Raw genomic sequence first — 17,008 nt, 5'->3', positions numbered from 1 at the left:
CCCAATATCATCTGCCCTTCCTTTAAGCTAAACCTTACCAGATGTAGACAGGGAAATTTAGTAGCTGGCCTTAAATTGCTCTTCAATTGAGTTTTGCGTTCCTCCATATTAAGAACTGAAAATGAATTTGAAATGAGTCTGTGGACTACCTGTTCGGTGTATCCCTGTGGTACGCGCACTCACCCCTGAGAGACCAAAGACTCAAAGTGTTCATTCTGCAGGGAAAGTCTCACCGTGTCTGACTTCTTTACGTCCATAGTTTCTTTTTGGTGCAAGGAGGGAAGACACAAGGTGAGGGTGTTACTCTGAGCTCCAGCTCCAGCCCCAACAGCCCCAGGACAGTTTTTCCCTTAGTCATCAGTGTGTTATGTTGTGTGTTATGTTAGCATGTGCTGTTCTGCCTTCTCGAGAGGAGCATGTCTTCTGAGCCAAGGCTAGGTGCACTGGGATCCTCCAGAGAAACACATGTGACCTTTGCACGTCACAAAAGAACACACTGCACATGATGTCAGGCTTGGTTGATTTGCCCTTTATTAAGAAATCTGAATAGCTTTTGGTAATTCTACCATATAGAATAACACCAGTAGATAAAACACACACCAAGAGACATGTCTAGAGCTGGAGAACTTAACAGGAGGGCAGAGCTCACACTGCACACTTCCCAGGTGCAGGCTTCCTCCTTGGGTAGTGTTCATGAGAAGTAGTTACTATTACGAAACAGACAGGGCTCTTGAGATTATTGTATGAGCATCGGTCAGGTCCAAGGAACAACCACAGCAGTGGAGTTAAGGCAAAGATATTTTCTCTTGCTACAGAATATCCATAGATCTTAACATATTCCAACATGATTATACATGCATTTGGTTTAAAATGAAAAAAAAACAAGTATACAAATCACTATTGGATTCTTAAAAATAAACTTTACATCACTTTTCTTTTTGGCAGCACCAGCCTGAACTTTGCAATATTTCAGAAACTTCAGGTACATTACAGTCTTCTGAGAAAGGCCCAGTACTTCAGAATTCCCGGGGCAGCTGTGGAGAAAGAACATTACTGGCAACAAAAATTAAGACAGTTGAGAACCTATGGAAAGGTATGCAGCTGTTCATACACGTGCACACATACTCAGGTACTCAGGCGTCACTCATGCTATTGCTTGGCACGGCCTGCACACAGAGAGCTGGCAACCACACCTTCCCTGGGTCCCTGAGGGCTCCACACACACAGAGAGAGGCCTGCTGCTTCTTCCTCAGGGGCTTCTCCTTTTTTTTTTTTTTTTTTTGGTTTTTCGAGACAGGGTTTCTCTGTGTAGCCCTGGCTGTCCTGGAACTCACTCTGTAGACCAGGCTGGCCTTGAACTCAGAAATCCGCCTGCCTCTGCCTCCCAAAAGCTGGGATTAAAGGTGTGTGCCACCACTGTCCAGCTCCTCGGGGGCTTCTTGGGGGTTTCTTAAGCTTCAGAGATGCCTGGTCACAGTACGTTTAGGGAGAGGTTGAGTGTATTTTTCATTTGCATGGTCCTGCATGCTTAAGCAACGTGAATTGGCATAAAGGACTGGACACTGGACTGTGCAGAGCTTCTAGGGGTGCCTGCTGCCACATACTTTGAACTAAGGAGCTCTCATGGTCAGAATGTAGGGTTTGACTCACTAGAAAACCTTACAGAAGCCAAGCTGCAAATTTTAAATCACTCAATGACATAAGTATGCTCTTCTCTTTGGTTTCAAAAACAATAGTCACATGACAAACATTCTCAACTATGAAGCAGAGTTGACTGGGGTACCAAAGAAACCTCAACCTTAAAGAAGAAAGAAAGGAAGGAAGGAAGGAAGGAAGGAAGGAAGGAAGGAAGGAAGGAAGGAAGGAAGGAAGGAACTTCATGAGGTAGCGGTCAAATCCACAGCATACAACAATGAGCTCAGTGAATGCGTAGGCATTTTAAATCACAAATGGCTATGGAGTTTAATAACTGCCTTTCTTTCCAGTTCCTGCAGGTACATGCAAACCTGAGATGAGACCCCTGCAACAAGAGGCTAAGCCAGAGGCTAAAGTGTTTAAAAGCAGACAGGAGGTGGGCCAGACCTCTGGTATAGGGCTACTGAGTCTCAGGTCCACCCTGTCACCATACCATATCACCATGAAAGTCAAATGACGCTGGTCCCACGCAGAGCAGGCACCAGTGGAACTCAGGGCCATGACGGGCTGGCAAGTATACTTATCAAGTCCAAGACAGTGCTCAGAAAGCCCCTCCCTTGTTCCCACAGACATAAAACTCTCTAGGATTATGCCACTCTTCCTCAGGAGGGTCCTGTCCCTTCCTCTGTGCCATCTCAGAATCTGGAACACCACTGTTTCCAGCTGCCCACACCCTGAGCTCTCACTCAGCACAGGCATAAGCTGTTACTTGGTGAGTAGCTTTCCAGAGGCCAAGTTCAAATGACTTCCATGTGGACTGAACAATGTGACCATTGCAGTTCTGGCAGCGGGTGTTTATAACTTTCAGCACCATAAACACTCAGTGCCCACATGCAGAGACACATTTACATGTGTACTTGTTCACAATGCATACATTTGTAGGTATATATGCACACTCTTAGACACATACATGCACATCCACACGCCTGCACACATACGAGAAGTACACGGTGGCCGGGCAGCATCCCAGGCTGGGCAAGTTCAGGTGAGGAAAAGATGGGGCGAAGATGGGAGAGTGAAAAAGCCTGAGTAGGGCGGTATTCTGAGAAGGAGCCCTGAGTGCTCCACCTTGCTGCGACCTCCTCTCGTAGTCCTCAGAGGCAGGAGCCAGCACACCAGGCACACCAGCACATGGTAGGCAACCCAGAAGACCCGCAGCAGGAAGGCAGACACCAGCTCTCTCTGTTAGGTCTCTGTTGTGTAGTTATTGTAGGTGAGAGGAGGCAGGGTTGAGAAGCTGCTCCACCGCCTGCTGCTAGGCCGGGGCTCCATGCGCCCTTGCTCTTTATATTTACCCAGAATATTTTTGGCTTCTTCTGCATCCCGCAAAGGGTTCTCTCCATACTCTTCTCTCAGCCATTGCCGATACTGGAAAAGTTGGAAGGAAATCCCGAGCGTTACGCACACATGAATTCCCAGGGACTCTCACCTCTTAAGCAATGGTGAAGTTCCACATATGAACATGGAAATAAAAGGTCATTGGGCATCAATTACATCTTTGTGGTTGACAGCCAATAGCAAGCAAGAGAAATAGCTGCTCCTTTAACCAGCTGATATCTGAGCTCATGACTTGGAAATCTGTTGGCTATGCATCTACTTAGCGGCCTTGGAACAGTTACGTTCTTGTGCCATCTGCCCATGATAACCAGGGCTGATCAAAAGAACCCAGGGAGAAAACCAGGAAGAGATAAAGTTTGCAATTCAGAATCAGAGAGAGAAACAAGCTGATATGGAGTACCAGGTACAACCAAACAGCAAAGCCCAAGATCCGTGGCTACAGTGCAGGAGCACAAAGGAGGCAGGACTCTTTGAGGGATGCAGGGGGAATCCTGAACCCAAGGGCTTGTGTGGGCCTTCCAGTTCCAAGTGCCACAATTCTTGAAGTGAAAGCATGGCCCAGTGTGGCTGTCAACACCTGAGAAGTTCTCCCAAAGACTACTCACCTGGTGCACTTCATGTTTCTCAAACTCCTGCAGCTGCCTTTGAAAGCCCAGGTTGGGGTTGGCACAGGACCTCCCCGCACGAACAGTGTGCAAGGCATCTTCCCAGCCAAAGTCGGTGACAGTCATGATGTATGCGATCACCAATGTCACACTCCTGGAGACCCCAGCCAGGCTGCAGGACAGAGTCAGCCACATGTCACAAGGACAGTGTGAGAACTTCAGATCCATCCCCACCCATCTGAGGGACCCCATTTTAAAGAGCCTGTCTGTCTTTAGGGTTTCATGGAATCAGGCAAGGCTTACTAGAGAATTATTCAGGATCATACCAAGTGCTGTCCTCTACAGCAGACGCTGGGCTCAAGCATTCTGCAGGGACTTCGGCCTCATTCTCCATGTTTTTTTTTTTTTATAGGATATAGTCTCAATATTGTCTATTTCCTCAGACAGTAATATATCTGCAGCACAGAGAGGGGCTTGGGGCTTCCAACCAAAACCTGAACTAGCTCAGGCTTCATGGTTTTCTTAACTACCATAGATGAAGTCTAAATCTATGATTTTTAAAGGATACGAATATCAGGTCTAGAGTATTCTAATGACAACAATAGTAAACCTCTCTCTTCAGCACTGGCTTGCCACCAGGGCTTTTTATTAGGAACTTGCAAGGGAGTTTTAAACAAATCTATCCCCTTAGGCTATATTTCTTTATATAAATTAATTCACCAGGAGCCTGGAGAGACCCAGGGATTGGGGTTTAAGAGTGTATGTCAACAGCTCCCAATTGCACTCCCCAGGCACTTTAAACCAAATGTAATGGAAGGCTGAAACAACTATTGTTTGCACTGGCTATACCACCAACTTTTAAAAAGCAAAATAGCAGTATAGCAAAAAATAAAAAACCTGGCACATTATTTAATATATATACATATATATGTGTATATATATAAACATAAATCTGTATAAATCAGCAAAACACCATTCTTAAAGCCACTGAAATATCTCCTCTCCTTTTCTGCTTTTAGGTTACTTGCTCATGGCTTTTGGGTGTGGCCTTTCTGTCTATTGTATTCTGTTGGGGCTGTCACCAGCACAGCACCAAGAGTTACCACCTCATACTGCTTGTGCTGCAAGGGTGGGTGCCTTCACTCAGTCAAAAGACTTATTACACTTTCAGTTAATTAATGTCACACATCATTCAAGACAGAGGGGAGATGATCAGTCTCCATTCAAACTACAGCAGAGTCCTGGCTCCAGAACGTTGCAAGCTAGTTATTATCATTGCCAGTGCTAGCACATACCTAGAGCCCCCCAGGCGAATATCAGACCTTGCACTTATTAAGTATACTGGCTTGCCTTTCTTGTCATTGTGTGTACTAGTGTGCATGTACAGTTGTCCTTTCTGCCCACAGGTCACTGGTCCCAGCTCACTGTGGACACCAGGATCCATGGTATCTGTCCACGGTCTTATAGGAAGGGCATAGTACACAGTGCTAGCTAACACATCCTACCAAGCATTTTCGCACATCTGTGGGTGACATTGTAGTGCACCACAGTGCAATGCCAGCACAACACTGTTATCCTACATTGTCTGAGAAATCAGGACAAGGAAAAAACACGTACATGTTTGGTATAGATATACTTTTCCTGGATATTTTTGATTCATGGTTGAAATAATGAGTTTGGAACCCATAGATATGGAATGTTGACCTTCCCTTTATGATAAACAGTGGGTCACTGTCAATAGAATGCTTACTCTAAGTTTGCTTGGATCACTTTAAAGTAAACTTCTAGAGCCAAACACACCCAACAAAAGCCCCAGCGGGCAAGTGGAAAGAAGTTAGTTTGATACTATAGAAATATATCTCTAAGCACCCATGGGTGCTTCCAGAGTAGGCAGGAGGAAGCAGGACGTTAGGATGACCACCATGGGGCCTGGTATGAGCTTAACAGGACCAGCTGACACATGAAAGGCTCTTCTAATGAAATGCCATGCTAGAAATGCCAGTCTTTCGTGCCACTAACCTTGACAACAACTTCTAGAAGTCCTAGCAGTGACCGAAGCACAAATAATGGCAAAGCCAGTCAGTTTTCTTCTAGAAAGAGGAGTCAGGGACTCCAGAGGAGCAGGGCAGCAGTATAGCATGCATGTGAGACACTGCTGCAGCACCATGCCCTGCAGCATGCACGCCTGCATGCCTGCACTCCTGCTGCCTGCAGCCATGCTGATCCTCATGGCCGTTATAAACTCTATCTCTCTGGAACACTGAACCCCCACGTAAGTGCTTCGTTTCATACACTGTGTTGGTCATGGCATTTTATCACAGCATTAGAAAGGCAACTAAGATAGCAGGACCTCAACTGGAATTGAACTTAGGACAGAAAACAAAGCAAGAGTCATACATACCAATGTACAAGACAGCTCTCACCCTGGAGTCGGCACTCATGAATGAATTTAATGCTTTCTTTGAAATGTCTTGTCCTATGAAATAAAAAAAAAGCATTAAGTACATTTACTGTTTCACACTGGTTGAAAAGAAGCCGCTGCTGTGATTTCCCGAGATGTCTAGAGTCTGCCCATCGAGAGCCAGGCCAGCCTGGGGCGAGTGCCGTCTCAGCCTTCCATGCTCACTGGCGTGCTGAGGCTTAGAAGGCTTCCAATTGCCAGAGTTTTATCATCAAGCCATCCCTGAGTCCGGATAATGATTTCTCGAGAGCTCCCTGCTCAGTCTTACCACTGAAGTGCTATATGCCACTGCAGCTATGGGGAGAGGAACTTTCAGTTTCAACCCTGTTCTGCTACTCTGTGTGGCATTGGAAGCATGGCTTAGACAGCAAGGATGATGGCTCACAGGGCGACCTGACACGGTATCAGTGTGCTTTGCAAACTCTGCAGTTTGCAATGCTGGTGAACATCACAGTTCTTTATTCTGACCCTTACCCCTTTGGGTCACTTTTTTTTTCTGGGCACTTGTTCAGCACACAACTATTCAGGAAAGCCACTGTCAAGTACCCAGGCGATGTGTGTGCCTTTCACCACATGGACAGAGATTTGCACTGTAGCATGTAGCAAGTGAAGGGTGAGGGGTGTAGGCACGGAACCTTTTACCAGGTAGCTTCTACCTTCAGATGGTTTCCAAAGCTCTGAAACCTCCAAAGCTGAATATGTGCTCAATCACTTCCTACAGACACTGAGAACTGGCCATTTGCCAGGGGTTATGACAGGCTGAGAGACAGGTGGAGAGGAATAATTCTCCCTGCAGAACGACAGCACAAATAAAATGAGTCAGAATGGAAGCTCAGTTGGGTTATGCTGGCAAGAGGTAGGATGCGTTTTCATTGATGAGTGCATACACAACACACACATCCATGCCTGCCAACAAGTGTCACGGCAAGTGGAGTGTACCAACACCTAAGGACATCTGACAGCTACAGACATCTCTAGGTAGCACAGCACAGCACAGCACAACATACCACACCACACCAGTTTCTGGTGATTTTTTCCAGGAAAAAGACTCCTAGATGTAAACACAGGACTTGGAGAACTGAAGTCTTGTTCCCAAATGGCCAATTGCAGGTAAGACCATGTCCTTGCCAAAACCCTGCACCTGGCAGCACATGTACTCAGGAGCCAGACACCTGACCAGGTGGTGGGGGGGGCGGTGAGTGCAGGAACAGACTACCAGCTGACAGGGGCATGACATGGAGGCATGGGTTGGAGGGCTGCAGCAGAGAGCAGAGTTTCTCATGCTACAAGCCAAACCAGCCACCTGGATGATGCCTCTGACCAAGCTCCAACACCGTAGCTATCCTAGCGAGGACAAGATTCAGTTGCAGGCAGTTGAGCACACACAGAGAAAGAAAGAGAATGCTCTGGGAGAGGAGCTCTGTGAAGCTCTCCCTTTCTGAAGAAAGCTAAGTGCTGCATCCAACTTCTAGCCTCCAGCAGACAGCTACAGAAGTCTCAGAGCTGTTTTAGAAGAACAGAACTCCAGGATAAAGTGTGGCAGGCTGGGAAGTCAGGTTCCCACAGAATTCCAGAGCTTTGCTGGCAGCCCTGGGAGAACCACTCGCAGGCTGCTCGGCAACATCTCTCCCTGAGACACCATCAAAGAGATAGTCCACTGACAGCCAATGCCCTCTTCCTTATACCAGCACCAACTGAGGGACGAAAGGCCCAGGCCACCTCACCTAGGTACAAAGCATCCTGGGATGGCTGCTTTTATGTAAACCTGGCACAGGCCAAAGTCATGTTTGGAAGAGGGAACCTCAATTGAGAAAATGTCCTCACCAGATTGGCCTGTGGGCAAACCTGTAGTGCTTTTTCTTAATGGTCAATGTAGGAGGATTCAGCTCACTGAGGGCAGGGACATTCCTGAGCAGGTAGTCCTGTGTGTTAGTCAAAAGCAGGCTGAGCAAGTCATGAAGAGCAAGCCAGTAAGCAGCATTTCTCCATGACCTCTGCATCAGCTCCTGCCCCCACTTTGCAGGATGATGGATTTAAAGCTGTAAGATGACATTAACTCTTTCCTCTCCATGTTGCTGTTGGTCGTGGTGTGTTGTTTTTACAATAGACCCAAGACATTAGGCTCCAATCTGCCTCATGGCTTATACAGTGGTGTCTATCCTCCTTGTAGAAGACAGAGGGTGGACTCCTTGACAGACTCTAAGGTGATTTCAGAACAGTTAAACATCAGGGGACGGCCAGATGGTACATTCCTTTGTCCATAAGTCTGTCCACACTGTGGTTGTCAAAAGTGTGCTGGAGTCCCTCTCCCACTGCAGGTCCTACCTGTTGGTAGGTTTCCTTCTGGTTGGGAAATCACTAGGGTATAAGCACGGACAAGGAAAAGAACACTGGAGTCACAAAAGCAAAACCAGAAAGCAATGAATGAGAGCTGTCTAGGTGAAGGAAGAAGCCACAGACTGCCTCAGAGCAGTTTGCAATGAGCACGGTGGTGCAAAAGCCCGCTGAGCAGCTCTGACTGCACACAGGACTCAGAGTCTTCAGGAAGTTAATTGTTCTACAGGCTCATTAAGATCTTGCTGAGAAGTCAGGCCAATTCCTCTACTGCGGCCTTGCTGGGAGCAACTTCTTCTATCTGTTTTTCAGACCTGCGTGTCCCAAACTCACACACTACGAAATCAGGTTTCCTATAGACTATGAGGCAGAACCTGGATTCAAGAGCTGACTTTGCTGCATCTGGATTGCGCAACACCCAAACCTGTACTGAGCCCACAATAGCGTGTAGGAGGAACACTTGTTCCCCCTGATAGTCTTTGCATCCTTTGGTTTGCATGTCTGTATGAGATAGAGGCTAGATCAACAGTGACACACAGGATGCTGTTTCTGGCCACCACCATGCTGGGGGCAAGGACTGTAGAGTCCCAGGGCAGGCAGCTGTCTCAGTCTAAGGCACAGTGATGCCTTGGGAGAGCATGTAGAACTCCACCATGAGACTTGACTCAGACACAGAAGTCAGGCACAAAGCCAAGCCAGGCAGGCATTCCTAGAAATGCCTTTTACAAGAAAGGCCAGGAGGTGGGCTGGCCCAACGCTGCTCTGGTTTAAAACTGGGTGTTGCAGAGAGAGGTGTGTGTGGGTTATTTCCAGGGAAAAAAATGACATAAGTCCAAGCTCTGGTCACTAAACTCCCTCCTCCACAGTGGGAAATACCCACCGTCTGGGTTCTTTTATTTTCAACTCTAGTCTGAAGCAGAAGCACAGATCTGCAGCCGCATCCCACCACATGCTGTTGACATGAACACCAGTTCCCTCTTTGTGTTCTTCGTTTGGTTGGCAGTTACCCTTACTTCCACACAAAGACATGTGTGACAGGCCTGTCTGCAGCAGGAAGCATGCCCATAGGTGTACCATACTCACCCAACAGTACATAGAGGTGATCATATGAGCTACTGTCAGCGGCCCTAAGAGATCACCTCAGTGGTGGTGGGCAGCTCTGGTAGAGAGACATTCTTCACGTGGATTAAGCACGGAGCCCAGTGGTTGTAAATTATCCTCTTGCTTTTCACAGACTAGTTCCTCAACCACCCACTCTCCATATAAGAGGCTGAGAGTGACCACATGGGTCTTGCTGATCTTCTGAGAGTTCAATAAAGAATGGTGGATGTAGAGTGTAAGCCACACCACATGACGCTCTTACATGGAGATTTCTTGCTCCTAACACTTGTGGTCTTAGATGCTCTGATCCCTACTGTGATGTGACAGAGTCCTTAGGTTTGGGGCTTTGCTTACTGTAGTAGAAACCCAATGACTTGGCCACCTGGAATGGTGGTGGGTCTTACTTCAAAGCAAGTGGTATCAGATGAGGTTGCACTGATAGCAAACAACACAGAAATATAAGATGTGTTTCCTCTCCAACGGAATCCAAGTGCATATAGAGAAAACCCCACCAAAGGCGAGCACCTATGGTTCTTTTTATGCAAATGGGTAGAGCACTCTCTGTTGGGAGATTCTTCTTAGGGCTGAATTGGTCCAGATACCCCAGGCTCCCTTGCCCATCTCACAGCTAGAGCTCTGAAAGCAACCCCGGCATCAATCACCAGCAACTCAACAGTGACTCCCTAACTTTAAGCCTCAGGAATTGCTACCATTAGAAAACAACAACAGAAAGGAAGAAAGAAAGAAAGAAAGAAAGAAAGAAAGAAAGAAAGAAAGAAAGAAAGAAAGAAAGAAAGAAAGAAAGAGAGAAAGAGAAAAGAAAAGAACTGGAGGATGTTTTTGTGTTACTTTTCATTGTACTAGATACATTCATTTAAAAAGATAGCTTAAAAACCAAGAAAACAAAACCCCTTTAACACGACATCATTTCACAAAAGAACCTTTTAACTCGAGGGTAACAAGGACAGTCTGAGACCAGAGGGATCTTGCTTGAGTGGAATGACTGCTGTTGTGGCAAACACCTATTCCAGAGTTCTCATTTACCCCGCAACCAGAAGAGCATCGCTGAGGGATGCAAAGACCTCAAGAACCTTCTGCAAGCACAGCTACAGGGGTGAAAAAGCTTACCTACCTCTGACCTTGAAAAACGGCTCACTAATAAAAGAAGTAGAAAAAAGACAAATGAAAGAAAAGTGGAAGACAGAAACTATTCGCTCCACTAAGACAATACGGCCAACAACATGGTGGTGATGAGACCAGGGCGCTCCCGATGCCCATACCGAGCTCAGTGTGCTCCCTACACTCACCTCTCCACAAGACCTCCAAAAACAGAGACCTGCTCGCCTCTGAAACCACAGATCACCACAGAGAGCACCATTACAATGCAATGCTATGGACCCGGAGCCTGAGCGAGCTCCCTCAGAATTCACAGAGAAAAGAAAGAAAAATTATCCACTAAGTGCTGCTTGGCTACAAACACCAACTTACTCTGTAATAAAAACAAAATAAGCAAATCCAAGTGAATACGAATCTAAACATCTACTTTTAAAATGCATTAGCATTCCTTACAGGAACACAGAAAAAATACATCTTATTTTACAAATACTAAAGAATTAACAAAATACCCCATTCCATACATTATCTTTGATGAGATGGGCAGATTATTCACTGAGAAGGTTAAAGTGACTTGCTCTAGAAAACCCATAGAGAAGAGAAACGCAAACCGATTTCCAGCACTGGCCCCCAACACACTTAACACCCACTCCAGCATCTCTTATTAGGACAACATCATGCAAAGCACACCACACTCGGGTTGTGGGGTTATCGGGAGACGGAGAACTTGAACTTTTCTATTTCCTGAGTTGGGCAGGCTAGGTGGCTGGGGGAACTGAGCTAACATTCTGTGCTTGTGTTATCTCAAACCAGCTCTCTGCACTTCAAGTTCATGGAAGGTCAGATGGGGAAGATTCTCTAGGATTAAGGCCAAGGCAGAAAACCAACATTTCTGCAGTTCAGAGCAACTGACTATCAGGTAACTGGAGTGTCAAAGGTCACACACCTCTTACTATGCATAATCGGCCTAAATATCTGCCGGTTCAGGCTTTGCCGAGAAAGAAATAGTTAAAGTTTATAGCAGTAAGCATTCTACCACTGGGGTATGTCCCCAGCCTAATTTACGAAATATAGCACTTCACTCAATCTTAGAAATCATTTTAAAAGTTACTATCTATGTTTTACGCAGTAAGCAGTACAGATTTCCAGGAGTTGTTTTGTCATTGAAGAGAGGGAACCGGGCATCAGGAATTCAATATGGTCAGAGGAGAGATGGCCTGTTGATAAGCATCGGGGTTACTGAGAGCAAGTTATATAAACTACTGACGTTTTCTCTTGCTTTAGTTACCCAAAGCACTGAGAATTATCTTGGGGTTGGAGTGATGGTTTACTCCCAGCAGTCGGAGCACTGGCTGATCTTCTAGAGGACTTAGGTTCAGTTCCTGCTGCGCACATGGCACCTAACAATTGTTTGTAACTCTAGTTCCAGGGGATTCAAAGCCACCTTCTGTCCTCTGGGGGTTTGCATGTTCATGGTACACAGACATACAAACAGGCAAAAGGCAAAATAACCATACACGTAAAATTAAACGAATCTTTTCTTAAAAAGATCTATGTTAAAAATAAATACATTTAAATAAAAAAGAACACTGATCTCCTGAGCACCTGCGTTAGTTGATACAGGCTGCACTAGTTGATACAGGCTGCACTAGTTGGTGCAGGCTGCACTAGTTGATACAGGCTGCACTAGTTGGTGCAGGCTGCACTAGTTGATACAGGCTGCACTAGTTGATACAGGCTGCACTAGTTGGTGCAGGCTGCACTAGTTGATACAGGCTGCACTAGTTGATACAGGCTGCACTAGTTGATACAGGCTGCACTAGTTGATACAGGCTGCACTAGTTGATACAGGCTGCACTAGTTGATACAGGCTGCACTAGTTGGTGCAGGCTGCACTAGTTGATACAGGCTGCACTAGTTGATACAGGCTGCACTAGTTGATACAGGCTGCACTAGTTGATACAGGCTGCACTAGTTGGTGCAGGTTCACTGAGAACTCCTAGTGTGTTGTGAGCAGTGAATGCAGGATACTCTAAGTCGCATCAGACAGAGGCAAGCATTTGATCCGATCATGGAATCACATTCACTGTTAGTGTCTGAGTGCCCCTTCCCCAGGTCGTTTTCGGGACCTTAACTCCTAAATCCGGCAGTACTGGGAAACAGGGCCTGGAATGTAGTGTCTGGATCATGGAGGTAGTGTCTCCATGACCACCTCAAGCACTTGGCTTCCCTTCCACCTCCTCCACACACACCCTTGTTGCTTTTCCACCACAGTATTATGGAGCAGTAACAAGTCTCCCAATAGATGTGGCAGCCTAATCTTGGATCAAACTTATTTCCATTCTGATTAATCATCCAGTCTCAGATATTCAGCAACAGAATATTCTCAGATATTATAGCAACAGAAAGTGATGAAGACACTCGGCCATCTTCACTGGCAACAGATAAATAAAACTTAAGCTGTTATCAAAACTTATCTCAATAATCGTTCTTGTAACTCTGAAGACATCTACTATAGCAGAAATAGATTCATACTTTGAAAGTGCCTAGAGTTCACAGAAATACTCTCATTTAGATCTGACTGTGCCATTCCAAATCCTAACGATGGGCATTTTCAGATGAGAATTGAATGTAACTAGTTAAAATGACCTGACACAGTAAGTGAGACTGGCTTGAGACTGGCTTGAAATCTGGGATTTTCTGACACTTGCTTGTTCTGTCCATAATGCAGGACTGTAATGAGACCACGGTTATGGAAGATGAAGGCAGCAATTAGCTCCTAGAAAAGTCTTACAGCATCTCAGAGACCAGGGGCCATGTGTCCTGACAGCACATACCCAAGATAAGTTCCAGCTGGATTCTTGACAATCAGGTACTGATACATTCAACAGCATGGTCAAATCTTGGTTGTAGATGAGAGCAAAGCAATCATTCCAAAAATAGTCACCAAAACAAGGGTAGAAGATTGCTGTGGTCTTCGGAGAAAGGCAGCGCCTCACTTCCTTCCGCAGGGACCATGCCCTTCCAACCACTTCTGTTTCTTGACACGACTAGTAACCAAGGAAGTTCTCCAATGTTGCTGTTTCTCCTTCCAGATGAGACTACTACTTTGTTTTCCTAGTAAAATCTGCCTTGTCCCTTTCTCAGTCTTAAAGTCTCACCTCTCTGTGAAAGATCAAGAGTCTGGGTAGAGACAGACCTGGCCCGGGCAGAACATGATGTCTGTACCAATTTCCCACCTCCTCAGTCCTTTCCTGGTCTAACTCTATACCTCTGTCCCCTGTCCTGCTACCCACTGACTGATATACCCAGGCCACCCATCCTGCAATAGGTAGGTCTATAAAGTCACAGCCTAATCCATGACCTCTCTGCTCTCTGGCAGCGAAGACGTAGGGTGGCCAACACTCCAGCATCTTTTAGAGAAGCTGGTCAGTTGGGACAGAGAACAAGTATGTAGTCTGCCTCACTGACATATAAGACCTGTATGCGCCAGCACTTGTACACAGTGCAGGGTGAACCCTGTGGTCTTCTAGACTCAAAAAAACCATCTGAATCTGGAGTGCCTCTCATGGAAACACTAGCACATGGATCCAGAGGGCTGTTGTGCTGGTCCCCAGTATCTAAGCCAAGACAGCCAGAAAATCAGAAGTCAGGGTTTCACAAAGTGATAGCACTCCTAGCATCTCCGTCTGCAAGGGTCAAATGCAGGCTTGGGGAAACTATCACCTATCCATGCTGGGCCTAATTGAGACCAAGGGTGCTTGTTGGAGTTATAACTGAGTCCCCAAGGCTCCATCCCATCCTATCAAGTCTGCAATGCTGCTGTTAAGGGAGCTGCAATTGTGAGTCCATCCTAACTTGTTAAAATGACAAAGATGGCACTGGGAGACAGGCTGACAGATAAAGGTGCTTTTTGTACAAGCCTGAACCTGAAAAAGATCCTTGGAACCCAGAGTGAAGAAGAAAACTGACTCCTGTAAGTTGTCCTTTGACCTCCAAGTGTATATAGCATGACACACATGCCCACACATTTATGTATACATGGTCTTCAAGTGCTCCCACGTCTTAGTTAAGACAGAGTCTCTCATTGGTCTGGATTGTACCATGCAGACCAGGAAAACTCTCCTATGAGTTTCCAGAGATCCTCCAACACCTCCCATTTTTGTAGGCTCTGAACTCAGACCCTCAAGCTTGCAAGGCACACTTGAGTCCATGTGTGTGGTAGTGAGAGGTTAATGACCAGTGTGTTCTCCATCACTCCTTGCCTCAGTTTTTAAGACAGTCTCTCCCTGAATCTGGAACTCATTAATTTGGCTAGACTAGCTGAGCAATGCACTCTGAGGGTCCATTTATCTCCAGGTCTCTAGCCCTGGGGTTGCAGATGTGCCTGTGTTAGACTTTACGTGGGTGCTTGGGTCCTGAACTCTGGTCCTAGGGCTTGCAGAAAAGGCACTTTACTGACTTGAGCCTTCTCCCCAGACTTAAAAGGCCCTTCCTGTGGACATCCCAGCCTCCATGAGTCACAGCAGGACTGGAAAGTAACAAGGTGTCTCCAGCCAGTTTGACACTGGCTTCTCCAGTTTGATTTCTGTAAATCCCCCCTACCCTCCACGGGGAGCAGCTATGTAGGGACACAGGCAACTCCCCGGGCTCTCACGGGGCTTGCTTACTTGCCTTCAGAGCCCTGTGTTTGCTTTTCATTTGGCTCAGGAACTGCTGGAACACACACTGCACTTGCTTTTGATTTCTCCAAAAAAATACATGAAAAAAAAAAAAAAACCAACAAAAACCCAAAAGCACAACTTACAGGTTTTGAGATGGTGTGTCTGCCGCTGGAATACACAGGTATTTAACTCCCTGTAGAAAGATGAAAAAAAATACATAAATGAAACTAAATAAGATCATACACAGTGGAGTAAAGTATTAAAAGGAACCATTTACTCAGGTCAAAAAACAAGAAAAAGGAGAAGTTGTTTTTTTTTTTTAACTTGTCTTTTGTTGCCTAGGAACTGAGGAAAAGCTCTTTAACTCGGGTTCCTGATTCTTTTCCATGGGCATGACAATATTCATGCTTTGGTTTGCAAGCAGCATATATAACAAATTTAAATACAATTTGAGGATCCAAAAAAAAAAAAAAATCAAACAACAACAAAGAAGAAACAGAGTTGGGTGTCAAGGCTCACAACTGTCCTCTTAGCACTTGCGCACACATGTTCCGTGTTGCTTTCGGATCCTGAATATCCCAAAAGGAGACAGTGCAGCTCAATACCTTCAAAACAGGCTTGAAGCAGAGAGTGATGTCACGCCATAGCTTTCTATGTTATCTTAGTGTCACAAGAATCACAATTCTATTACCAGGCTGTTGAAACCTGAAATCAATGTTGCCTGCTTTGCAGAACAACAGTAAAAATTTGAGCGATTAACTAATGTATTTCTTTATTTCTCTCTAATTTGAGGGAAAAATCTTTAGCTAAGGTAATGATTCAAAATTATCCCAAACTTAAGTCTTATAAAAAGAAACCAGGCTGGCTTATTTCTGTACAGTAAAGACAGACACTGTAGTTCTAAAGTCCTCAATGTCAATCAACAAAGGGCACACAGATTTCAACGTTCTTGGCAGAGGAGCATGGTAAAGGACAGATGAATCACTCATAAATCTTCTCCTGGATTTGCCAACTGTCACAGACTCTTGTTACCTCATCTTGGACAGTCAAAGACAACTGACTAGTGTGAGAGGCCAGCTTGATGACCAATAATGATGCAGATATAGCCAAGTCCCCTGGGAAAGGAAGCTACAAAGCCACCTGCTTTTTTTTTTTTTTTTTTTTTTGGTTTTTTGAGACAGGGTTTCTCTGTGTAGCCCTGGCTGTCCTGGAACTCACTTTGTAGACCAGGCTGGCCTCGAACTCAGAAATCTGCCTGCCTCTGCCTCTGCCTCTCTGCCTCTCTCTCTTTGTCTCTCTGCCTCTCTCTCTCTCTCTCTCTCTCTCTCTCCCCACCCCCTCTCTCTCCCCCCCCTCTCTCTCTGCCTCTCTGCCTCCACCTCCGTCTCCGCCTCCCAAACGCTGGGATTAAAGGCATGCACCACCACTGGCCCGCAGCCACCCGATTTTTAGATTTACTTGTTGTCTTTCTGTAAATTTTACTGCTGACCCAGTCACTCTGGGGGTCACTGGAGCAACAACAGGACAGCTATGATTCAGGCATCATGTCTACCCACCCTGATGCTTGAGTGAAGGCTCAGGGCCAGCCCTTCTATTTCCAGCAAGCTTACAGAAGGCAAGTTGTGGCCTAGTGGGAGGGACAGAGGATGGCAGCTCATGCTTTGCTGGGACAGGAGGAGGCAGAACACACTGCTGTA

The 17,008-nt window shown here is 46.0% G+C and overlaps 1 protein-coding gene across 3 annotated transcripts in view; it reads right to left on the bottom strand.

Annotated features, from left to right (window-relative positions):
- Nucleotides 1–507: 507 nt before the first annotated feature.
- Nucleotides 508–17,008, bottom strand: part of Dusp22 (dual specificity phosphatase 22) — a 51,174-nt gene continuing 34,673 nt past the window's right edge. The window contains exons 4-8 of one of the 3 annotated variants that reach the window (NM_134068.3): nt 15,455–15,504; nt 6,040–6,114; nt 3,639–3,810; nt 2,991–3,063; nt 508–1,034 (exon numbers count right to left, since the gene is read on the bottom strand). In NM_134068.3, coding sequence (NP_598829.1) covers nt 988–1,034; nt 2,991–3,063; nt 3,639–3,810; nt 6,040–6,114; nt 15,455–15,504 — 417 coding nt within the window. In that variant the 3' untranslated portion in view covers nt 508–987. Of the gene's footprint in view, nt 3,064–3,638; nt 3,811–6,039; nt 6,115–15,454; nt 15,505–17,008 lie in introns of all 3 variants that reach the window. The other 2 variants (NM_001037955.4, XM_006516519.1) reach the window with 2 other exon arrangements.

Source organism: Mus musculus, chromosome 13, assembly GCF_000001635.26.
Source record: "Mus musculus strain C57BL/6J chromosome 13, GRCm38.p6 C57BL/6J".
In the NCBI taxonomy this organism is placed as follows: Eukaryota; Metazoa; Chordata; class Mammalia; order Rodentia; family Muridae; genus Mus; species Mus musculus.
This window is presented reverse-complemented; position numbering and strand designations above follow the sequence as displayed.